The sequence below is a fragment of the Sipha flava genome, unplaced genomic scaffold (assembly GCF_003268045.1).
Source record: "Sipha flava isolate LNK unplaced genomic scaffold, YSA_version1 1_pilon_pilon, whole genome shotgun sequence".
NCBI classification, from domain to species: domain Eukaryota; kingdom Metazoa; phylum Arthropoda; class Insecta; order Hemiptera; family Aphididae; genus Sipha; species Sipha flava.
This window is the reverse complement of record NW_020272783.1, coordinates 5,751,705-5,779,598: the sequence shown is the minus strand read 5'-3', so window position 1 is coordinate 5,779,598 and position 27,894 is coordinate 5,751,705. Positions and strand designations below refer to the sequence as shown.

General features: G+C 28.6%; 2 protein-coding genes across 2 annotated transcripts; one reads left to right on the top strand and one right to left on the bottom strand.

Moving 5' to 3' along the window:
• Positions 1–1,157: 1,157 nt before the first annotated feature.
• On the top strand, positions 1,158–3,574 carry LOC112682012 (dual specificity phosphatase 21; the record flags this gene model as incomplete). Its single annotated transcript, XM_025552455.1, has 3 exons — positions 1,158–1,330; positions 1,529–1,763; positions 3,159–3,574. Coding segments are annotated over 3 exons (618 nt in total), but the record flags the coding sequence as incomplete, so codon positions are not given.
• Positions 3,575–20,661: 17,087 nt separating this feature from the next.
• LOC112682052 lies at positions 20,662–24,808 on the bottom strand. Its single transcript, XM_025552515.1, has 5 exons — positions 24,719–24,808; positions 21,818–22,208; positions 21,520–21,737; positions 21,120–21,454; positions 20,662–21,037 (listed from the first exon to the last, which is right to left on the bottom strand). Coding segments are annotated over exons 1-5 (1,293 nt in total). The 5' UTR covers positions 24,720–24,808; the 3' UTR covers positions 20,662–20,689.
• Between the last annotated feature and the right edge of the window lie 3,086 nt (positions 24,809–27,894).

Below are 27,894 nucleotides of genomic sequence, written 5' to 3'. Positions count from 1 at the left end.
AGGTTCGATCGGTCGAATCACTGAAAAACTGAATCTAGGATTTCTAAGTTATAAGCAGTAGGCTTTTCGGCAAATTTTCTGGAAAACTTTAAAAAAATCTTACCTGTTATAGAATATGTTATGTACACGTATACATTTCTTCTGAAAATACTGCTAACTGTGTGCACGTTTTGGCATTTTCTGAGTCTGCAGTAAACATACATATAAAAACACTGAAATAGTAATACATGCAACAAATTTTCATATTCTATAGATTGTCAAGCACTGAACAGTAGTTTCAACTATGTTGGTCACAGTCTTACAGTGTCTGTTTTTAAAATTCGAGTATGTGAAATCGACGTACGTAAAATGCACATCTCACACAACGTGAGTTCCTATTTGTTAAACCAAACGGATGACATAGGTATTTCGACCTAGAAAGTATGGAGTTTTAATGTACTCAGGATGATACGACTGTTTAACCGTGCGTGTACAATGTTTATCATCAGGTGTATAGCTCGGAGTCGAATAACGAAACAATATTAGTTACAATCACACAAAAACGTTTCTCTGACCCAAACACAAGACCTTTTTCATCGACCGTTACGGACAACGCTGAACTGCAAGATCAGACCAGATCATAGGGAATGCCAATCACCCTTTGTACAAATTATAGAGGTTTTCCAAGTCACACATCCTTTTCCGATCCGAGAAAACTTAATCATTGAGTTGTAATCCTAACCGAAATCGAAAGAAGGCTTGAAAGATGTAACAGCGTCAAGACTATCAATCGGCTGAGTAGGGCGGATTTACCGCGTACGCATGTATTCTACATCATGTTTGGGTTTTTTTTCTCCGTTTTATTTCAAAATTCTGGATTTCGTACCAATTATTACGCGTTATAAATAAATTGTGGTCATATACCTATCGGTTAACAAACCGTATTGAACTTAAGAAAGAAAACAAAATGGAAATATGTTTACGCCGCGTGGGCTGATAGCCAGGTCAGGTCAGTAGTGTGGTGTTAGGCCATATTTAAATAATAATAACGGTAGCAAAAACACCACCAACAACAACAACAACAAACGTACGGCGGCGGTGTCAACGAGAATCTTTCGCAGGGAGCCGATCCGCGGGGGTGCGCGTCGGTCGACCGGCGGCCGAGTAACGCCGGATAAAAGCTCGCGTCTATCCGCATTCTCCGAACACAACCGACAACGAACAGCATGGCCGGCGCTATGGTACTGGGCAGGTGTTCACCGCCGTCGTCCGCGGAACCGCAGCACGACGCGAAGCGCAGAGTTCCCGCGGACCGCGCCGGCACCATAGCGGTTCTCGACAAGTCAGACCTGTGAGTATCCGCTCCGCACACCTCGTTACTGTTCGCACCCGGAACTACTAGTATTTCGTCGAGATATAAAAAAAAAAAGAATAAAATCCGTTTCAAAAGCGTCGTTCGATTTAATTTTGTTTTTTTTTTTTTTTTGTTCTCTTTTGGTTTATTGGTCTATTCTGTTATTGATTTATTTTTTTCCTATTCTCCCGTCAGATTCAGGGTGTCGCACATCTGTCCAGGTCTGGCGCTGTGCAGCGCTCTATCCATCTATACGGACAAGGAGACCGTAGCGGTACTCAGGCCCACGTGTCTGGTCAATTGCGCGGACGAGCTTCCGGACACGCCGCTGCCGGACACGGTGCGTAGGTACCACAAGGTACCAGTGACGGATACCCCGGTCACCGATCTTAGGCCTCACATGGACACCGTCGCCGATCTCATACACCAGGTGAATGCGAATATTTTTATTTTTATTATTATTTTTTTGTTATTTTCGTAAAACGATGTTGAGCGGGAAACGTACGTTCCGTTGTTGAACAAATTTGTTGAAAATACAACGCTGTTGTTAAACCATCATTCGAGTTCAATCAATTAAACATTTTTACAATCGACATGATTAAGTAGATACTTATACGTAATTATATCGTTATTGTTTCGATGTTGAAAAGCAAAAATTCCAGTTATAGTATATGTATTAATACCTGTAATAAGTGTATTGATGTATGCTTATTGTTAATTCTGAAAATTTTCTGTAAATTGATCATCGAGTTTCGATCAATTTCCCATCCATTTACCAAATTAAGGGGGGGGGGGCAATGTCCCTCTTCTCTCTAGATTTCCGATTCTGTCTATATGTTTGATATAAAAATCAAATAAAATTTTTAACTTAAGTATGAGATACAGTATAACACATTATGATTTCGCTATAAGAGGAACTATGTAAGTTTTATATGGAAATACTTAAACTATCACGAACTTAAAAAAAAAATTAATTAACTGATTACAAATATTAAATGTTTTCCAACCACTAAAACAGGTGCGTATCGATTAATAAAATATTATAAGATCAAAATATACATATAAATGAAAATATGCCCATGTACATGTGCTCGTATTGAATATAGGCCAGGGAACACATAGGATTAATCGTTTGGCGTCCATCCCGGTATGCAATTCCTTTGGGCCGTTAGCCCGTCACACATGCATGAAAGAAAACGCACTGAAAACCGGAAAATAAGCTGTTGTCAGTCACAAACAAAAATGGCTGTCAACGGTGTTTTGAAAGGTTTCTGCCAGAAATTTAAAAAAAAATGAAAATCAAGAGGCAGATATTTATAGGATAACTACTAGTGAAAAACAAACATTGGGTATATTTTTAAAATTATAGAGAATACGACAGGTAATATTTATATGTTGATTCTATTTATAAATAAACAATAGGTATATAACTAATGCTCTCGTAAACAGAAGCGTTCATTTACGTTTATGGTGTAATTCAAGAAAACTAGAAAATCAAAAATATAAATAAATACTCAAGTTGTAGTACATAATAATATTTACTACGTAAAACACTTATCTTAAAATTTAAATTAATATGCATACTGAGTACTTAATCAAATAATTAAAAAATGTAATATTTTAACTATAGGTTTTAATTAAATAAGAGTTCTAAAAATGGGTTGATAAACATTGCGTATCTTACCTTAGTATTCTAACCGGTAATCAGTTTCTAAAATAAACTTACCAAAAAAATTAATTTATATATTTAATTAAATTTTATCAAATTTATAAATCGCATAATTGATTAAAATTATTAACAAAATGTGTTAATTTTTGTTCACAGGAATATGTTTCTGGAGGTACAACTATAATTCATTGCGCAGCTGGAGTAAGTAGATCAGCTGCATTTTGCATTGCGTATCTTATCAAATATTGTGGTATGACCATGAATAATGCATACCGTCACGTAGCCAAATGCAGACCATGTATAAATCCTAATCATGGATTCATCAATCAGTTATTAGAATTCGAAGGAAAATATAGAGAAGAATAGAAGTGAAAACAACACTAACAATAAACATTAATCATTCCAAGTATTAAAATGTATGTATAAAATTTTTCTAATTCCTGTATAAAATTATAATTTTTGTTTAAAATGTATAAATTTATTTATTTTATTTTTATCGATGTACTTACACTTGTGTCCCTTTAAGTTTTATTGCATTAAAAATGAATATAACATTGAAATATATTGAAGTACGAGTTGTTGTGTATAATATACTTTTAACTGCCAACATATATATACATTCGTTATAATGTCCTCTATTAGATGAACAAAAACAAAACTTTTTTCAACAACTATTTATGTAGATAACATGTATGCTTCAAATTGTAAAAATAGAAAACTTTTTTATAATGTGTTACAATTAGTAAATTTTAACAATTTCAATATTGTTTTGATATCGAATAAAATATTGAAAAGGTTTGTATTAATAAAAAAAAATGGGTAAGATACGGATTTCGAATATAATTCTTTGTTTTTGTTAGTTGTTTTGTTTATATAAATTAAAAATAAAAAAAAAAGTAAAAAGTAAAAATAAAAACCATTCAGATTAAAAATTGACATAAAATTGATACAACGTATACAAATGTTTCTATTAAATCCTAAATAAAATATTAGTAAAAATCAACTACGACATATTAAAATACTTTAAAACCTTAGATAAAAAATTTAACTGGCCAATTTTCCAATAAAATATCTTAGAGTTAACTTGCACTGGTACTACATAATCACATTATAAAATACAAATTTATTAGTTTAAGTTCTAGACTCAGGTGCTTCTGTAACACGTAGTCAATAATATGACATTTTTTTTATTTCTTTTTTTGTCTTTTTAGCCCAATAATGTTGGTAAAAGTATTAAAATTAAAAAAATTATTTCGAAATAAATTATCCGTGAGTAACACGCAAATATAATTCTAATACCGTATGATCGCTTTATTAACTATAGTTGTATAAATAAGACGAGATAATCATGAACAAAATTAGCACACTTTAAAATATGTGGGCTTAAATATATCGTGTTAAAATGATAATGTTACTATTGTCTAGCTCAGGGATGGCCAACCCGTGGCCCACCTTGAAAAGTTTGCGACCCGCGAGATTTATCAAACATTTACGAAAAAAATGTATTTTTGTCCCAATAAAATATTCTGGAATGCCCGTACAACATGGAATACGTACTATTAACAATGTAATCGCAACAAACTGTTTGATTCATTAACAAAATCTTTGTTCTCAAGTATTGTCGATGAACCATGTTATGCAAGTAGTCATAAAAACAGTGAATGTAATTCAATCACATGCGCTTCCGCACCGATAATTTGAAGAGTTCTTGAAAGTATTGGATTCAGAATTCAGTAATAAAAACAATAATTTATTCTGTTTATTTAAAATGATTAATACACCAAAACTTATATTGTAATAATAATTAATTCTGTACTAATACTAATAAATAAAAATACTAATACTAATTAACGAATACTCCACATTTATTTTTATTGGAACAAAATACTAATATAATTTTATATGTGACCTGTGGGATCGTTATGAGTTTCCAAAGTGGCCCGCAAGATCATTTGGGTTGACCACCTCTGGTTTAGCTGAAAATATATAATAATCATGCATTTCTTTATTTGGATATTAGTTCGTTTTTATAATTGTACTCGTATAATCAATTAAATACATTATTATGGGGTTTAGTTTATAACTTATATAAGTCACAAGTGAGTTGCTCTTGATAAATCGTAGTAGTGATGAAATAATGATAGTAATCATTATATGTTTAATAATAGAACACAACATAAATAATTATTAAAAATTAATCGTATTTTTCCTTAATATACATTGTTGCACAAAAATAAGAAATATTAACGATATTAACAATTTTTTTTTTAATTTTGATTAAAAAGAAGAAGAATGACCAATTTGTTGAATAATATACATTTTCATGGAAGGGGCTAATTGGACTCCCCCCCCCCCCCGGTGGACTGTTCATCCAACAAAATCATGCCCGAAAAAAAAAAGTCGTGCGGTCTATACTCAGTACACAATACCAGTAGAATACAGTACAGTAGTATTATGCAAGTGACTTTTTTTTTAGTTTTAAATGTGTTTTTATTGTTTTACCTTTATGGTCTTAATTAAAAAACATTCCCATCATTACAAGTTTCTTAACATAAAAAATTAATATTATTACATGAATAAAAAAAAAAAAGGTGATTATTTAAAAATTTGTTATGCCACCTCGGCTATAAAATTCTGAACACGCCTATACTAAAAACGCGATATTGCATTTGCATTGCCGTTATTTTGAACGCATGAGAGATATTTGGACCACGCTCAATATTTAACAGTGGGAATATCAGTACGTGTTATTAAATATGCTATAATTTTATTTTTTTATAACATTGATAACAATAAAAATATTTTATAAAAAAAAAACTTTTGATTTTGAAAACCATTAGCGTATTAATTGAATGTATAGTAGTATTTATTAATATTAAATCACAAAGAATTTTTAAATTCTCGATTTAACTTAATGTTGTATCAACGTGAAAGATTAAGAAGATTTACATTTTGTTTACCAGATCGAGTGTAAACAATAACGATTATACTTTATAAATATGCTGTGTCCATTGCTCGTTTGTGTTAGAATACCGTTCAAAATTAACATAATACAAGGTATAGTCAGTCAGTCAGTCGCAATGGAATTTGAAAGATAATAAAATTCAAGACTTTAAATAGTAATTATTAATTACTTTCAATGAGAATGGGTACATAAACGATAAAGTTGTTTAGTTGATAAAGACTACATTTCTCTTACTATACACAATAATTTAACTAAGTAATTATTATTTCATAATCAAAATAGTGCATATATATATATATATATATATTATTTAGTACGCAAGGGCGGGATGGGACCTAATTTCGGCCTTGGAAAATTATTTTGCCGGCTTATCAGCTCATCGGCTGATTGTATCCGGGGCTAACCTACGCAAAAACTCAAAAAAAAAAATTATTCTATATCTATCAAATTTATAAAATTTAACAAATACGTTTTTTGTTTTAATATTTTCATCTAGTACATATTCATAATACATAAAAAAAATATACATACAAGTGTCATAAAGTGTATTTCGATAAATCTAACTAATAAGAGTAATTTAGAAAATAATTTGAATTTTTTATCAACTTTATTTATTATCATATTATTATCTAAACTATAGACTGTTTTTCAATCACCATACACAAATGATTCCAAGTTTTTTTTAAATATTTTAAGCTGGAAAATGACCTTTCACAAGTCACTTGGTTTACCGACAAAGTTAGTAATTACTGATATGCAATGACTAGTGTATGATAAGGATTTGAGTAAAAATTATACTTAATCAATGCATTATAACAACTAATACTACAATTTTTACATGGTTTTGATATGTTCTTATCCTCATCTTCATTTTCTATGTCACTATTTAAGTACAGTTCTTCAGCATAGGTATTCATCATTTAGAGATTTCCTTAAATGTTGTCAAGATTTTGAATCTCTTAAAATTTCTTCGGATAATTTATATTTTATGTCATTTTCACTGTCTTCATCAAAATAGTCTTAATTATAAAGCTAATTTAGCGAAAGCATTTCGAATCACAAAATAATCAAAATTAATAGGTGATAATTATGATAAATCAATAAGTTTTTCTTTATTAATTGTAAATCGGTTTTCCATACTTTCTAGAATTGTATCAAATACTCTATTATATACATCAACGATAAACTTTTTTCAACGTTCATAATCAGTAGCTTCATAACTTAACATTTTTTTCTTTCTAGAAATACGTTTAACTTCAAATTGACTTTGAACTTCTTCAATTTCCATATCTTCATTAGGTTCATTAATCTATGTTAAAATTATAGAATGTCATTTTAGATATAAACAGATATTTTTTTTAAATTCAAATAAAAACACTTCTACCATTTGTATGCATTTAAGAATATCTAATCCACTAGTTTGTATCTTAACATTTAGACAGTGATTGAAAAAATCTTTATAAATATATGTGTGATAAGAATTTCATCATATTTTAACGACGCATTCAATAGGTTAAATGCTTTTGTTTGAATGTCTGGTGTAAATTATTCTTTTGAACAAATTTGCCTAAGTACAATAATTAAATCAGGGTACATGGCTTCATCATACATTCCACACTTACTAAAAATCCTATTTACTGCAGTTTGTTTCAATGTTCACCTCCAATTAGTTGTAAACGCTTATGACGAATGTTTTCATTATTTTTTTCTCTTATATTTCACTATATATTCATTCATTCGCTTATGATTCTTTTATACAAACTGGATATTCATTGATTAAAGAAAAAAGTTAATTTCATAAATTACTAAGTTTAATATGTGACTAAAATACCAAATATGGACAGGGCCGTCCCGAAGATGAAAATCAAGAGGGAGGAGGGGGTGAATAATATGTAAGCAGTAAAATTAACTATATGTAGTCGTATTTTTACTTTTTAACATGTATAAATGTGTCAGTGTCGCACGTTTTTAAAATTGATAATTTAACTATATATATAATAATAATATTTTATATCGTATAATAAGTAGTTATATACATTTTATTCGTGTATACACTGTATTACGAAATATGTAATATTTATTTTCCGTAAGTAAAGATAGGTCCTTTTAGACCAGGGGTGGCGAACCTATGGCACGCGTGCCAACGATGGCACGTTGACCAAATTTTAATGGCACACGCAAAAAAATTGAAATTATTAAAAATTGTACACAAAAAAATAATTATACTATTTATAAAATGTTGGTTATAAGAAATTCAAAGAAACGAATTATATATGTTTTAAAAATGACAATATTAATTTCTCATGTTTTCATATTTTTCGTCAAATTATGTTTGTGAAAGCTTATTCGCCATAACAAATTTAATTAAATCGAAGGAAAGAAATATTTTAACCGATGAAACAATTTCTGCTTGTGTTTCACTAAGAATGACTAAAATGTAATAAAAATAATATAATAAATCTGTAATTTTATTTTTATTCTTAGAAAATATTATTTTATTTGGGCACTTAAACGATTTTTAAAACCTTAAAAGAAAAAATTTGGCATTTGAATCAAAAAAGGTTCGCCACCCCAGTTCTAGGCTATAATGAAACAAGTCCGACTGCCGATTGTTGTTTTTGTTGGGATGAGGGGATGAGACACCCCCTCCAAAACCCCCCTTCGAAATGGCCCTGAACATGGATTTATTCTGAAAAAACTCTACTTAACCATGTAGTGAAGCCATTATAAGGACCTACATATTTGCATCTCCATCTATTGCGTTACCAATGCATTTTTATGTACCAATATTATGATAATCATGATATTAAATTTATACAATTACATTACGTACACTTCACTTTATGATAATTACAAGATCTATTTGTAATAACTTATAAGGGTCAAATATTGAGGCCCACCCTGGACCCCCCCCCCTTAATTCGGGCTTGCTATCAATCGGACGTCCCGATTGATAATCGAATATGTGGTGATATCAAAGCAAATGGGCGTAACGGGTGAGATCGCGGTAATCGTGTGACACGACATGGTTGAGTGTTAAAAATGAATACATTTAGTATTCGAAAAAGAGCCTTTATGGCACGTTAAATTAAAACCAAAATATACCTATAGAAATACATGTATGTATACCGTATGTATTTTAGTAAATTTTAATTGAAATCCAGTAGTAGTCTGACCATTTCGGTCGGCCGAATTTAGTCTCCGATAAACAGTCGAATCATTTGGCAGATGCTGTCCGAAAATTATATTTGGCCAACACCGGGTCTAGTATGACCGTCGACTTAGGGTACAAAGCTACAGAGTTTAAATATTCTCAATAAAAAAAAATTTTACAGACCGAATTTTTTTGAGGACCTTAGCAGTGCTTAAGTTGTTCATAGGTTAATCTCGGCACTGCGTGATTATTTGCGTATAATTTAATATTCGATAAAATAATAAGTACGCCAATTTTAGACTCTTAACGTTGTAAAATACAATTAATATAACATGCAAGCGAAATCAACTGCACATTGATTGAATAAAATTGCAATAACCGTACAGAATTTGTCAGAATCGTTGCAACTTTGTTAGTGAAAATCATAAGAAATATTTTTTTATTTTTTTTTTCATGCGTGGGTCACAATTCAGTTTTAGGAACAATTTTACACATTTGGCCGCGTAAAAAGAAATTAATCGTGTATAACATTTGTATTCATCGCAAATGAAAAAATAACAGATTAAAAAACAAGTATACAAATGTTATACATTTTAAATTTAAACAAATGTTTACATTTTAGAAGGCAAGTTTGAAATAGAGTACCACCGTATTCTTTTTGGCCGGCTTTGTGGATTAAATAAATAAATTATTGTCAGGGATTTTCATTTACACTACGCACCAGTACCATTATCAAAAACACAAACACCAACAACATCGATAGGAACGAAATCCATGATAGCTGTTACGCAAGATTGAAAAAATCCATCAACAATCTGAGATAAAAATGTAAAATAAACAGTTCAACCGTGAAATACTATATTCGTTTTTCATTTCCGTTTCGGTACATCTTGGCAGTAGCAATATAGTTTGGTCATTGTGAATGGTATTACACGGTGACGGCAAGTGACATTCAATTACGTCACTGTTGCACACATTTCTCCGTTTGGGGCTAACCAAATGCATGACGAAAATATACCTAGGTTCGGTACATTAACCCCTCAAGTCAACCATAATGCCAACTTCAATTTTTTACTGTATTATTTTCTTCATTAATTTTCCCAACATTGTGAGTGGGATAATTTTCAACAGACGACAATGTTCCGTCAAAAAATGTTCATTACCTACGCCAACGATGATCTTACTAACGTATATTTTTAGACAAATAAAATACATAAATGTAAAACGTAATAAAAATTGTTCTAAAAATTTGAAAGCACAAATCTTCACAGTATAAAATACCATTTTCCTTTTAAAACTTTATAAATTATTCAATGACTGGAGTAATGTGAATATATTAATATAAGTATGATGCCACAAAGTTCCAAAACGAAAATTTGCTAAACGAAAAAATAAGGAATATCAAAGTAAAAAAATAAACTTTTTAATAATAAGATTATGAAAACATATTAAGTTCTTAGGATTCCTATTGAGATAAAAATTAATGACATATACTTGTTGATTGAACATTAAACTTAAAAGTGTTTTTTTAAATTGTAATCTTGGTAATATTTTCAATCAACATAATGCATAACCCGTCATGAATCCCATATATTTTAACTATATGCTCAATTATTCTTGGTACATACTATAATTAGTAAACAATTAAGTTTTTTAGGTAGAGTATTTGGTTATATTTTTAAAATTAGGTTTAGACATATAGCGACAAGCAAGGGCATCACTGCTCACTAATTTTATCGAAATTCTTTTTTTAACGTTTTCCATGCATTTACCTTACACACTATTGATTAACAACTTCCAGAATTGACGTTCAAAGTGATTCTGAGATTTTACTCTCATACTAATACAAAGCTCAGTATAAGGCACCATCCATTTTGACTGAATGAACCTAATTATTGTATAAACTTTTGTGACGATAAGTCCGTTATTAATGGTTTGTTTTAAATGTTTATAGTGTACAACATATTTTTGTTTTGATGATAAATTTGTTAAATGTCTTATTGTTTTAGAACCTGGTGGACTAAATTTTGTGGTAAAATGGTACCTAAATTATTGTGTTTATTATGAAATTCTATAGGATAATCAACATCGACCTCATAAATATACCCATTGTAGTCGTCAAGAACTGATAGTACATTCAATGTCAAATTTTTATACCACTCAAAATCTTTGAACGGTAATGGTTCTAACATCGAACGACCATATCAATTTACACAATCGAAATATGTGATATATAATTTTATATAATAGTTATTAATCTCGCATTTCAATAAAAAAAAATAATATTTGTCTTAAGGGTTTGCATTTCATTTAGTTGTAGTCAAAAATTAAAATTACCTTGCTTTATATAAAACACAAATTTGTATATATAAAAAAAAAAATATATAACAGTGACAAAATATTAAATTAATGTAATGTTTGGATTGTTTCCCGAAAAATCCCATATGCTTACAGTAAATAAAATGTACGGTTTTAATTTGGAATTTAACATTGTTTAATAGCATTATCATTTGGTCGTATTATAAAACCCAACTATTGTAAGTAATACGTTGATTACTTAGGGTGGCAAAACTATAATGAACAAACTTGTACGGAAACTAATATCCGTCTAATAATATATACTTATATATAATAGTTTCGATTCTAGTAGGAGGCTCCATAAATTCGATGCTGAGAAAAATCCAAAAGAGGTCTCGATGTACGTTTACGGTGAGTTATACTGCACTTGAGTCAATATATTGATTACGATTTGTTTAAAAAAATGTTCTATCCATATATAGTAGTAAATAAGAACGCACTATAATGCCTTTGAGATACTTCTTTATTGGATTGGAGAATAATAATAATAATAAGATAAAACGATTACATTGGTTAAAACGTACAGTCAAGGCCGACTTTAGGTCTTTCAGCACTCAGTGTAAGAATTATTTTAGCAATCCTTCATCTTAAACGACAAACATATAACTTCATTAAACATATTATACTTAATATTTAGCATAATCATAAATGCTCAAAATAATTGTTCAAACGTGCATATTTGCCACATTTTTTTTTATATTTTAAAGAAATTTACAATCTGTACATAAAAACAAAAACAATAAGTAACTGTGATAAATATTATGAATAACAATGGCATGAATAGCATGATTGGGGAAGAGGCCCATTGGCAACACCCTCATAATTTGTAATTTGGCAATTTATTATAATAGGTCACGGGACCAGTTCCTTTTTAAACGTCGTTTTGAGTTTCCAGGTAGAACGTGAGAGGGCATATTTTTTATAAGAGGATTTTTATGGGAGTCGAGTTTGGAATATATCAATTTCTTTTTCGAATAATAAGTTATGAAGTTCATGTTTGTGTTGAATGGCACCGTTTGCGTTCCAGAGTAAAATGTTTAATGAGGGATGGGATTGGGTGGAGTTATTCATTGATTTTTATTAAAAGTTTGATGATAACCGTTGTGAGAAGTGAAATAAGTGGATTAATAATTAATTTAAAATCATTTAGGAATGAGGTGAGCTGTTTGGAAAAATAATTTGTGGTTTGTTAATGGATTTTTGTATTATTAAATTGACGAGAGGCATTTGCGTATGATTGAGTGTGAGGCTGATTATTAGTATTAATATTATCATTTGGAGTGGTGCAATAGACCTCTTTAACAGGTATGGGATTATTGTTACTTAATAATTTAATATCAGATTGGAAATCTTGGTTAATTTTTTTTTTATTTTTCTGGTGTCTTTGTTGTAGATTTTTATACACAATGCAACCTCGATAACTTGCTGGGTGTTGTCTTTCGCATAGTGCGCATTTTGGTGGTTGGTCGATAAGTTTTAAACAGGCAGAAGTATTGTGGTTTTCCCCATAATTCACGCATCGAGGTGCGTGATTACAGTATGTTCTCGAGTGACCAAAATCTTGGCATCTAAGACATTGTGTTATTTGGCGTCGGGGGTGTGGCTCTTCAACTTTAATTTTGGTGTAGCATATTGAAGTTAATTTAAATATTTCTTTGTTATTTTGGTCAGGTTCAAGGTCTATGAAAAATAGGGGTAACGATAGTTTTGTTATTTTATTTTTTACATTTACAACTTGTCTTGCAGTGAATCCGTTTTCATTTAATTCTTGGATAATAAAATCGATAGGCGTGGTATGATGTAAGTTCCGAAAAACGACTCTGTATGGTTTATCTTGTTTAACTTGATAAGTGTGAAAATGAACTCCTTTTTCTTTGAACAGTTTAGTTACTTTTCGGAATGAATCAGCCGATTTTGTTTGAAGTTTTAGGTTATTGATAAGACTTTTGCAAAAGAATTCTTCGGGACCGATTAATAGTTTGATAGTCACAGAAATTTTTGTAGTTTAATTCAGATTTGATAAAAATTGGAAATGGTAATTGTGGTTTGGTATTTGGTAATTCAAACGTTTGATCAGTATCCATTTCCTGAGTAGATAAGTTTTCAGAAAGTGAGGCGTAACGATTTTTTGTTGTAAACTGACTTGATGTTTTGCTGTGTTTGGTTTTGGGAGACGTAATAGGTGATGGAATGTGCTGACGTTTTTGGGAGTGAGGAGACATTACCAATGTCCAATCAACAGATGATAAATCGTCCGGGTCGGTGTTTATTATTTCATTTTGTTTAATTATTTGATTGCCATTTACAATTTTAATTGGAGTTATCGGTTTGTTGTCGTTGTATGGCTTCTTTTGTGGTGGCGTATTATTTTGGTTAGAGATTTTGTGCAACGGTAATTAAAAATGTGATTTTTCTTACCTTGGGGCTGCACAGACCCCCGTAGTGGGTAAGATCTGAAATACTAGTGATTCGTCTTTTTTTCCCCTTTTCAACGGTATTAATTTTGTTAAAATCGACAAAGTTGTATAAGTGAAACATAAAAAGAATCGCGGACGTTTAATAAACATGTGTGCTCGATAAGAGCTGTGCACGGAGAGTGCCACATATTTATAAATCATTCAGAGAACAAACATAATAATACTTGTAATAATGTAAGAATAGTTTATAGAACTGTAATTGTACCTAAAAGCGCGACCAATCCTTGCATGTTGATGAATATTAAATAATGATAATTATAATAATAATCAAATCTATATTGAATCACATAATGATTTTTTTTTCTATCCATAGTAGATCGCCAACAATTGATCAAATTTAATTCTAATGTTAAGGCTTCTCACGCGCCCTTCCGATTTTGGCGCCCTGGGCCGTCGAACGCGTCGATCGTATCTAAAACCGACCCCTGCGTACAGTGGTAAAAATATTACAAAAATATCGTTAGTATAGGTATTATAAATTAATTATAAATACAATTTATAAATAAAATTGTGAACGTGCTGTATATTACCTTAATCTAAACAAATTCGACTATGTAAAAAAATAAAACATCATAGTTTTTGGTATGAGTAATATTATAAATTTGTTAATGTATAATATACTAAATAGATAGTTTTAGTATTTGTTACAAAAGGGACTAAAATGCAACATGAACAAAAATTACATTTACAAAAGTAATAAGCTACTATTAAAAGTCTACATTTATTGAGCAGTATTTTGCGAACAAGTTATCATTAATTATAGGTAAAACTCTAAAGACATAATTATGATAGCAATATATAATAGATGGCAATAATTACAATGACGAAAAATAATAAGAAAAAACCGTTATTTTTATTTTAATTTTTTTTGTTTTATTATACAATCTGTAAATATATTATTTTTACAATGAGCATAAGTGTTGATAAGATAGAAATAGAATAAAATAAAATAATAAAAAAAAAGGGGACTGATGATTTGAGGCGAAGAATCCATCCAGCGATGGAACTTCTTAGAATTGTGATTGGGTTTTATTCAGTCAGGAGATCCCAACACCATTTGCGTTTTAAACGTCTTCCAGGGTCACCTGGGATTCTGAGGGTAGATAGGTTTGAAATTAGAGAATTGCGGTGGTTGGAGAGATTTTAATGGGATCGTTTATACAGAGTTTTGGCTACATGTTGTACAGTTGGAATTTTAATTTTAATTAAAATTTTAATTTACGCTTATAAATTCTAAAACGTTTGCAGACTCAAAAAAACCTTCCCTCTGTTTTCTTAAGTCTCTCTGATCGATTTAGACCTCTATAAATGGTCAAAAATAATGATATGTCTACATTCAACACTTTACCGGTAACATATATATATATATATTTACATCCTTATGGGAAAATGTTAGTAACTCAATTCTGAAAATTATCAATACAACAAATATAAAGTCAGTGAATGACTAGTTGAATGTAGGTATTTTTTTTTCCTAAATATATTTAAACCAGTATTATGTACGGTTATCCTTTGCAATTTAAATTAACAAATTCTTAAAATAAAAATAAATAGAACACGACTTATTCTCAACAGATTCTGTAGGACGAAAAGTATAGAGATAATGTGCTTTCACGATAGTAGTGTTTTTTTTCAGCGGTTCATTACCACATGCGTATAATTATAAATAGTACCTAATCTATTTCATTTTTTACATTGTAAATTTTAATAGTATACCTTTAGAATATACGCTTAACACCCTACATCATAATATAACACAAATTTTTCTATATTTTTTTTTTTTTTTTTTTAAACAGCTAACAAAGAACCGACGTTTAAATAAAAATAAAATAACAAATAAACTAATATAATAAATGTCCCCACGTCCTACATTTTCCCTGGTTTCATAATATTCCTATTTCCCGTAAAGTCATCATCTCTTTTTCTCGCCTCCGGTTCGGCCACAACCGCCTCCCGGCCCACTCATTCCATTTATCTCTTAATGATTCTCCTTTCTGTACTCGGCACGTTCATCCTGCTATATGCAATGCTTCGCATCTCCTCTTTAACTGTCCAGACCTTCTCACTAAACGCCAGCTTCTCTCCAATATCTGTTCTTCCTTTAATATTCCATTTACCTTTCCACATATTTTCCAATTTCCTAATGCATTCCTTATTACTTCCATTGTTAACTTCTTCCTCTCAGAAGGCTTTTTACTTTAATTATGTTCATTATTTAACTTTTATTTCCTAGTTGTTTTATGTAGTAATTTTAGTAATTTTGTATTTTTATTATAATCGCTGAGGCAAATATTTTATGCGCCTCTAAATAATAAAAAAAAAAAATATAATAAATTACCTTAAATAACATAAATTATCATATAAATGAAGCCAATAACAATAAATGATTTAACAATATTATATTGACATAATATAAAAAAAACCAATTTAAACAAAATAAAAATTATAGAAAATTGATGGAGTAAATGAAGTGTAAAATAAACGATGAGACAATGCTAAATCGACCTCATTATGATGCACAAAACTAATACACAGATAAATATAATGGTAAAAAAAGAAGAAGAAGCGTCTTCCATCAAAACTTGTGAAGTAAAAAACTTGCTAACGGTAAAACACATTAAAATAAAAGTGTAAATTAGATATCCAGACATTTCACCGCAATGAATTCGCCGCGTGACTATTCACCGTCAACATTTCACGGTATTTACAATTCACCGCGTGCACAATTCACCGCGCGTACAATTCATTATATATATATATATATATATATACAGGGCCAGCGGTAGAAGTATTGGCGCCTTGGGCAAAACCATGTTTTGGCACTCTTGAACCCCCTTGAATCTCCCTTCCAATCCACTTAATTTGAGTAGTAGTATAATAAAGTTTTTTAATGAATTTAGTACATATTTAGTATAAGTAATAATATTATTACAGTAATCCCTCGTTATTCGCAAAGGTTACGTTCCAGCAAACCTGCGTGGATAGCAAATCCGCGGATAACGAGACCAGAAATCAATGTAAAAGGGAGGTTCGGTTTAATTTTTTTTAATTTTAAAAATTAATAATTTTTTAATTCCTACAGCTAATTTTTTTATTATCTTTCGTATTGTTTCTTAATTTTTACTTATTTCTCGAACACTATGTTCATTCATTTTGTACGTTCTAGCAAGTGATGCTACAATATCACCACTTTAATTTGTCCAAAATTTCAATTTTTTGAATGAGTAATAAAACATTTCTTCTCCTTTTTATTGGCATTTTACATTGAGAAGCCATTAAAAAATATTTTTACTACTAAATTCATTAAACAATGCTGTACACATGTCACGCGTAAATATCATCTTACAACTGAGCAATTGACGATTATTTATTAATCATGCAGGTGTGGTAATCTTTTCTGTTTTATCTGCAATAAGTATAAGTATGTATAATGTATATGTGTTATACCTAAGGCGATATAACAACAATTATCTACAATTATTGTCAAAAATAAATTTCTACAGAGTTCGTGTAATAACGGTAAAACGTTATCGCAATCGCATTAAAAATATGTTATCGTAAACCCAACCGCGGATAAAAAAAACGCGGATAACGAGGGATTACTGTATCTACAATCGTGGGAGCCATTCTTGTAATTATGCTGATAAGATTTTTTGCGTAAACATTTTCAAAATTATTATAATTTATTTTTATCATTGATAAATCATGAACCAATATTATTACTTTATTATTATCTGTATCACAAACGTTTTGTATGATTTTATACTTTGATTTGAAGTGTGTATTTTATTTAGTATTCTTGAGTTTAACCTAACCTAATCATAGTAAAATGAAAATATTATTTTACTATAATATGTAAATTATTATAAATAATGATAAAATATCATAAAAAAAAAATCTGAGGGGTAGAAACCCTTTACACCAATTCTTCAATTATTTCTCCATAATCAATTTTCATACATACTTCTCGTTCGATTCTCATAAAAAGATGTCAATACGATCCTTGACTCGTACTAGTCTAAAATTTAGACTAAAATATGTAGTTTAGAATAATCTCTCTCGCATGAACAACTTGTAAATATACCCGATACTGTTTTTCACTGTTAAACCTTAACTTCTAATAAAGAGAATGATATATTTGTTCTGTTTTTTTTTTAAGATAAATAAATTATAAAATATTTATAGAAGATTTAAATTTGGGGTTATTTTTAAGACACTCTGAATAATATAATATAAATATCAAATATATAATTATTTATATGATATGTAATTTTTTACTTCTAAAGAGGAATTTAACTAATTAGCATTGCACATATTTTTCAAAATATATGAAAAATGTAATAAATAATTTTAATTTTATTATTCATGGAAAATGGTTTGCACATAATTAGTTAAAATTAACCTAGATTTTGAACAGTGAAAATATGCATAGTATTAAAATTAAAATTACTAATCTAATAGCTTGACTTAGCCATCATTAAGTTAGAGGAAATGCAATTAATAGAAGATAAATAATAATTGTCAACTATATTTAAATAAAAATTATGTGATTGATGACTAATGAAACAAAATTATCACAATAATTTAATTGTATAACTATACATCTTGAATTAAAAATAGGTACATGCATTTGAAAGTATATTAATTTTATAGTTGAATAATATTTATGTAAAAAGTAACTTTTAAAATAAAACTGGGATACAAAATAAAATTTGAGACTGAAGGGTTAATAAATCTTAATTACACAGCTTCGGACGGAACATTCTTGGTCGTGACATAGGTTTTAATGGATTATTAACTTACATTATTTAAAACCAAGTTTGGTGTAACTGTTAGTGATTATAAAACAAATAAAACGAAAGTTTGAATGAATCGGTAGTTTTCGTGGTAATTACCTCTGAATTATCGTATTTGGCGGTTTCAATGTTTTATAAAATCCCTTCTTATTGCATGTATTGAATACCGGAAAGACCTCCATGACAAATTTCAAGTTCATATAGTTTTGAATTGTAGCGATGATCAATGAATGAGTAATACTTGACGTTGTCCGTTGAGAAAATTGTGAGTGTTAAACTTCTTGGGTGTTAGAGTTGAACCTATGTCTGTTTAAGTATAAATCATCCAAAATAACGGTTGAAATAATAATTTGTTGAGTAATGTAATAAGCCTAGGTAAATTTTAAATATTTCTATGTCTATCACGACTTGCTGTACCGTTTACTGTATTTAAACGTATACTAAAATCCTTACAACAGTGTTCAATTTATTTTGGATCATTCTTTTTTTTATTTATTCATTTTATCGAGAAAAGTCTGACAATCCGAGGTTTTAAATAAATGCTATTTATTGAAGTGCAATTGGATTACACAATATTTTTTGATTTTTATTCATTTATACAGTTTAATATTTTACATAATTCTTAATCGGTGATTATTAAAATCAACATATTAAACACATCAAATATTTCCTAGGTAACCAAAATATAAAAATTTATACATCCAGCCCGAAACTGTTTCGACCCTTAAATATGCGATTTTCTAAAAATTCTTTCTTATTACAGTGAAAGTATTAGAAGAACCACTATACCAAATTTCAGGTGTGTACATTGAATAGTTTTTTGAGATACAGTGATCAGTGAATCAGTGGTATTTGGTTTTTGTATATCTACCATGTAAATAAAATAGGAGTATTTGGGAACGGGCTATGTATTATATTTATCGATTAACTTTTAGCAACAATTCATATCCTCACGCCTATATTAAACACACAAAAAAAGGTTGTAGGTTGCTGGAGATCCGCAATAATAAATTTAATTAATTTGTTTGAATTTGTATTTAAAGGTACGTAATGTAACATGATTGAAATAAATCAATTACCAAACAATGAGCAGAGTAAAACAAATTAGCCAAATAATGAATAAAACAAAATATATAAAAACAATGTGTATTAATATACACAGCAAAATACATTTTAGGTAATGTATTTATTATTAGATAAATATTAATATTGTAGTTATTTATGTTCTTGATTTAACTGCTCATCACCAGACAATGTTATTAAATACCCAAGAACATTTTAATAATAAGCGAAACTTTAATGTTAATTTAATTATTATATCATCAATGGTAGTATGCTTTAAGTATGAAAATTATAACATTATCATTAAAATAATAAATTAAATTGAAGAATATTAAGTAAATAAAAAAAAAAAATCCAAATAACATAATTTTATTTCCAAAATGAGTTGAGTGAACAGAATCATATTAACTGTTAAATCAGAACAAAGCACAAATATAATTAAAATTTATATAATAAAACACTTATAAATTTCAATTAAATTAAAAGTTAAAACATAAAAACCATAAATGTAACAAAAATTAGTTAACAATTCATAAGATATACAACAATGTATGTTTAATAAAATATATTTTTATACTATTAATAAAAGAACATGACATTTATGTATAAGATAAAAAACATAATTTAAAAAGCTTATGGTACTATCAGATATATCTGTGAACATATAAAATATTATAGTAAAAAAAAAGTAATCAAACAACAATAGTATTTTCTAACATGCATACATAAAATATATAAAATCCTCCTTTGATACATTTTTAACAAAATGTTATAACTAATAAAAAACTTAAAACTCAAAATTATAAAATAATAAAAAAAAGTATATAAAAATAATTTAGAGAACGAATACAAATTTAATTGGTTGTTGTTAAATTTTAATTGAAATTCTTTTTAACATTATTAACCTTGAACTTAAGAGTCTCGGCTAGTAATGTAGTTTTTTCAATTTGATGTCTCATGAACGTTTGGTTCCCAATAATTAACAACGAACATTCCAAATATTTATTTATGGTTGTCCCAAGTAAACTTAGGGAAATAAGAATTCTACTAGCCGCTAGCTTCTCCAACACTTGATTTAATGCTTTTTCCATGATGAGAACTATGTCCTGTTGCAGTTGGTCACCAACAACACAGTTCTTATTTGGAATAGGATAATGTAGTATATCCCGCATGTACGTCATATACTCACATAATTCAACTAGAGTGACTTCTAAATCCAAAGACTGTAATCATAAATTGTATTTTATTATAATAAGTATACAAGTAAAAACTAATCAAAATTTCATTTCAATAGACGAAACTTACCAAAATCAAGTCTTTAAACTTTTGCTGCCGATCCCTCAACGCTTTAGTTGATATACATATCTTCTTTTGTGCTCCTTTTGGTATGAAGTTTACATTAACTTTAGATATGAATCCTTCAATATTGTCTTCATCAATACATTCAATTTCCAAGTAACTCAGGCCATTAAAGAACCATTGATACTTGTGAAGTTTCAAATAGTAAAGCCATTGTATGAAGGCTCCATCCATATCTTGGCTAACAATTGTTAGGTTATGTTGTGATTGCGAAAAGTTAGATGCAGGTCGTCTGTTGACCATGGCATTTATCTCAAAATGATCATAATCAAAACAGTTCACTATAAAAGTAATAATAATTTTTTTTTTTTTTCTAATAAAAAAAAGTTATATTCAATATACTTACAATTGAAGCGCGGTAAATCATGAACCAAATTATAATGTGTAGGTTGAATGATTGATGGCCAGATTTGATTTTTATGTTGGGCACCTTGAATGTGTAATTGATCAAAATCATTTTTTAGTGTTGATTCAAATGGATCATTCTGTTCAATGTTTCTCAATCGAGAATTACGTTTATTGTTTTGCAATTTTTTCACTTTTTGAATAAGATGTTTCAAACTTCTAAAAACATAAAAATGATGTTTTTTTAGTTAAAAAAAATTATTCTACACAAAAATAAAATTGTATGAATTTCAATTTACTCATAAATAGTTGACAAATGAGCAGATTTTTCAATTAACCAGCAGATTTTTACAGCATCTCCAATGTTGGAACCATTTTCAATTGTTTGGTTTAACATATGTCTCAAATTAAATAGATAAGTTTCCTTAGCTATAATATTGTTACTTTTTAACAATATCAATGCTTCGTGGAGTTTGACATAAGAATTAGATTTTGAAGTACTTAACCATTTAGTAATTTTATTTGTATCATTATACTCAGTTTCTCTCTTTTTCATCTCTCTAAACAACATAATGTACAAATGGGAGTATTGAAATGACAAATGATCAAGTGCCTCATTAAGATTTTGCTGTCTCTCTTTGAATGATTTACATTGCATTAATGACTTGGCTAATTGTTCCATTTCATCCACTAAAATATAAAAGAATATAATTAAGGTATTAATTTTACATATAATTAAAATTACATATTAAATTGATACATTTCTGATATACTACAATGTGCTTTTTATATAATTAAAGAACAAATTTAGATGTGTATATATATATTAAAACAAGATAACTAGTTTAAATTGTATTTAAAAATTGTGTGATAGGTCATATATCATTTGTCATCATTTTATGTAACAGATGGAAGTTCATTTTTTTTTTTTTAAATTTTTGTCAATTATCAGAAATATAAAGCACTAGAAGTACTAATTTTCTTCAATACAATAAGGTAAAATTTAAATCAATGATGAGTATCAACTTTTTACCTTCACTCTGTTAAATGAATAATAATTTTTCAAACTGAAATTTTAATGGATGATAGTTAATAATCTTATAGATTAACACATTTAAGTAAAATAACAAAGCTTTAAGTACTATAATTTTTAAATTAAGTTTTTTCATGACAATATAAAATAAAATTAGCAGTTTATAATGTTTATAAATTTCAAAGCCGTATTAAAAAAAAAAAAAAAAAAATTAGATTTTGTAGTATTACAACGCATTTATAAAAGTAAATACAATTTCTTTAGGTACTTTTGTTATATACGGAGGCCACTAATGCAATAACAATGATAATGTTGCAATAACAGGGCGGCAAGATATAAATATAACACAAGTGGCCTCCCTATATAACAAAAGTACCTTTATTTTAGAGTGCATGGATATTAAAAAGTTTATAACTTTAACATTATGTATGTACGAGTATGTATGTATGTATGTACTTACATATATCAGAAAAAAAAAAAAAAACTCTTGTCAATTTTTAATGCCTACAATGATTATGATTATTTATAATATATAATATATGTTTTATTATCATATATATATATATATATATATATATATATATATATATATATAATTTAAATCATTAAATCAATATTGATGGATCTATAGTCACATATGTTAATGATAATTGTCTACTTTTTTTTCATTAGTTTTGGAGTGGCGTGTATGAAAAAACCTAGAGGTTTAAGTCAGATAATTGATAATTTAAATGATAGAAATCTAGTTTTTAATATGGAAAAAACTGTATTCATGCCTTTCTCAACTAACAAATATATTGTTAATTATATTACTATGATAATTCATAGCTGTGGCAGAACCAAAATCTGCAACTTAAAAAAATGTAAAATTATTAAAAAGTGGAAAACATTTAAACTTAAAATGTAATTTACGTATTAACAACTTATTGGATAAGATTTGTTTCATAACCTACAAATTAATCAAAGTCAAAAATACTGTTGCAAAACATACGAGAATAATGTATTATGCACTGTATCAGTCAAATTACTAATGTGGTATATTAGTATGGGGTAGACTTTAAGATAACATACTAAATGCACTAGTAATTAACCAAAATTATTAAAATTATAGGGAATTTGGTATTTTACCAGTAAGGTACTTATATACAAAAATAGTAATAATGCATTTATTGAAAATTTTTAAATTAGATAATCACTATAAGAACTTAGGCAGTTAAAGAGAATTTAAAATGTATGACTTTCCTGGTAAATATAACAATAAAAAATATTTTGATATTTTGGTCAGTCTATTGCAGACTATTTGGGATTAACAAGTTCTAATTCTATGCCATATGAATTCAATAAAAATAATGGGTAATAATACATGGACGGGTTTGAGGGGGTGGCTAAGGGGCGTTAGCCCCCCCCCACCCCCTTAGGACTAAGCTATCTATTTTACAAAGCAAAGTATTATTATATATTAATAATTATAATATAATATCGTTAATGGTCATTGATGAATATGGTACCTATTTAATATATTTTTTTAATAAATAAATAGCTCACTTTTGTTGTTAATTATATGTATTTACCTATATTTTAAAGTGGTTTCAGATTAAAATTGATACAAATACTGTTACTATTTAACCTTTTTCATTGTGAAAAAAATGACTTACTTATGAGGGACTCAAGAACATATTCTGCAATTTAAAATTTTATATAGATTTAAAAAAACAACTAACTAAATTCTTAAACCTCCATTAGCCCCTCCCTTGTCTAGTGATACAACCCACCCCTTTAATAATATGAATATTAAATATGTAGTACATAAATATATATTTCTGGAATTGAAGAAGAATGCTATGTGAAGGTAAAATCTATTTGTTTATCTTTATCTTTGTATAAAATATTTATTTTTATATGTATGTAATATTAAGTATAAAATATACTATGCTTATACAATTGTGGAAATGTCTATTTCTTATTCATGATTATATTGTTTATATTACATCATTATTTTATAATTCAAAATTACATAATACTTTTTAAATATAATTCTTTTTTTTTAACACAAGTTTATAAGCTCAAAAGAGGAAAGTTAATCAGAATTATACTTTATAAAATGATAACTATGTTGAAATAAATAATAAAAAATAAAATAAAATAATAAAGGCAGTAGTTAACTTACTGGTTTACTCGTAATGTTTGGAATATTTCGTCAGAAATAAATTTGTCAGCGTAACGAATTCAGCAAAGAACCTTCAAGTAACAATGCCGGACAACGATTTGAATCCAGGATTCAGGTCCATTCGGACGGATAAAATGTTACGTGTTGTATTCCCCCACTCGTGAGACATTTTCAAGCATGTGATTGGCCGATGTTTGAAACCAATTATAACAGGAGCAATGTAACATCTCTAAGAAATACAATGATTGAACTCTTGACAATGTTTTTTTTATTTGTAAATGTTATAAAAAGTTATTAAAATAAAATAATTCCAACCAGGATTTCATTTAATAATCATATTTGACGTTTGGATACACTTATCAGAACGTAAAACTTGTTAACAATTATTTTTCAAAAATTCAGGTAGATAAGGTACAAAGAAAATTGCAATTGAATTAAATATGCAAGGCAGTCCCAAGGTTTTTCGGGACCAGGGACAAATTAATTTGGGAGCCCTTCGACCATAAGATATGATAAACAAAATACTCACTGAAAATAACAATATTCTTGCAAACATATTTTTCCAAACCTTAACCAATCAAGCTCATTTAAATTCATATACTAAATTACATACTTACATAATATAATTAAATATTATTCATATTATTTATAATTTAATTGTTCAATGTAATGGGACAAGTCGCTACACGCTCACACATGCGCGACCTTAATCGCCGACACGCAGCGGGTAAAATTGCTCAGTGTAATTAAGACTTTATTATTAATTATTATACATCAAGACTTTATGAGGGTCCCCTAAAAAATATTCCAACAATGGAGCCTGGAGCATTTTGGTCCTACCCCCCCTCTGAACGGCCCTGTAAATATGTACATATTTTCAATACATTATTTATTTGATTGTAAGGTTTGACGAATAAATAGTAAACTCCAGTTAAGTGTTATATCTAAGTATCACATAGAAACAATATTCGTTTATTACATACATGTATTACTTATAATATTTTACGAAATGTACATAACTTAAACATTTTTCAGATTAAAGAATTTAATTTTTAATTAAATTATAAATATTTACGTTTTAACTCTTAACTAAGATTTTTAATCAATTATTTAAAAAAATACCGCTTAACAAAATAGATTTATAATACTTGGTACTACATCGATGACAAAATGTATATTAAGTTATAACACTACAGCATTGGTTTCAGTTCTGTACATTTTTAGTTATTCAGTGGAATTAAGTTTACTTATTTTTAACTAAAATATAATTAGATAATTAAGTAATAGTGTTCTAATAATTCTTCACGTTTATACGTTTTGCCCAGGACTGACGAGAACTTTTGAGGGTTCCGAGCCTGATCGGTTCCAGGCCTCTTTACTTGCATTGGTTTGGCCAAGATATACATACTACTTGTACATAATTTAGTACAATAAAAATATTGTATAAAAAGCTGAAACGACAAGCCCTCTCGGTCGTACCGGCTCCGGGACTTTATTCCTCCCTGCCACACCCTCTCACAGAATCTGGTTAAGCCCGTTTCTTACACGACGATTTCGTCCGTACTGATTTAATTTTCAGAAAGCACACGAAACTTTCATGAAGAAAGTAATCACATCGGGACAGTGGACTAATTTTTTTCTTCTTATGGTCGTCGTGATACAGTCGTGATTCAGTCAATAACTGAAAAGTACGGCGCCGGACCGTCGCCGTTTTATCAGTGGTCTCCGTAAATAAACACATGCTTTCAGAAAGAACGATTTTTATTCGTTTTTCGTTTGTTGTCATTTTTTCGTTATAAAAACACGTGGATACTGACACAGAAATGTTAATTTCTACCCTGGAATTCAGACCTATCTTATGGAATAAGTCTCAAGTTCTTTACAATGATAGAAATAGAATAAAAAATGCTTAAGGAGAAGTGTGTATTCATTAATTGGGTATAAATACTATTACTACGTCGTTTTGTATCGTCAAACGATGATACCAAAGTAGGGTTGCCAGACGTCCCGTATATATGAGAATGCCCCTTTTTTTTAACGAGATGTTCCGTTGTCCCGACAACTCTTTTTGAGACTCTAAAATGGCCTGTTTTCCATAAATGTACTCGTATAATAAATTATGTTTCATTTTCGTACTGAAATAATAAAATAAAAATATATCTTCATTTGTTTTCATTATTAAATTTTTATTTTTGTGTGTCAAAAAAATATATAATAATTCAGTTGATATTAAAATGTATTATTCTTTACCACCCATCGGTAACTTGCCGAATACCGATTTCGTTTCTATTAATAAGTTGTTATAATTTTATAATATTGTAATCGGCTTATAAAATAGACTATATAGTTGAATTAAAAATGTTAATTTTATCTGATCTATCATTACTCATATTTTGAAAATTGTATGTTTATACTTTAATAATAATTGTTCTACAATTGAATTCAAGATACCTTTTTAAAAAAATGTCTAGTGTTTTTGATACAACATTCGGAATATACATTTTTTTTAATCCCATATTTTGAATTTTAAAATTTGACACCTCTACAAGCCACATGGTAGTGGTGCATTTCATATTGAAAAAAAACTGAGTTTAATGTTAAAAAGTAAAATATAACTATACGTACATGACTCTAGGGAAAAAATCGTCATAGGTGAAAAAGACGGAAAAATTCATATAGCTTTTAAACATTCAGATGAAACCGTTGTGTGTGAAACAGGCCAATTAATTAAATGGATAATATAAGATATATTATTTATAATACAATGATACAGTGAAAAAGGACACGGGAATAGGTAATAAAATATTCCATTTTAGACCTATTATGTTGCGGATTATCTTCTAATATAATAGGTAAACAAAATATAATTTGTTACTGGACCAAATCAAAAGTCCGTTAAACAGGTTTTCATACTATCCCACAGGTTTTTCTGTACTTGACCAATTCTGTGAAAACCCGATAACAATAGGTACATCAATTTGTATTATCATTTTAATCATTAGGTTATTTATATGATTATTAATTTTGAAGTATTAAATAATAACATACACCTATCAATTTATCTGTCAATAATCTTAAATTTATCAGCAAATCGACAAACCGATTGTTCCGTGTATGACTCGTTAGTTATATTTTGTACAATGCATTATTGCTTGTTGTATACATCAATGATAATA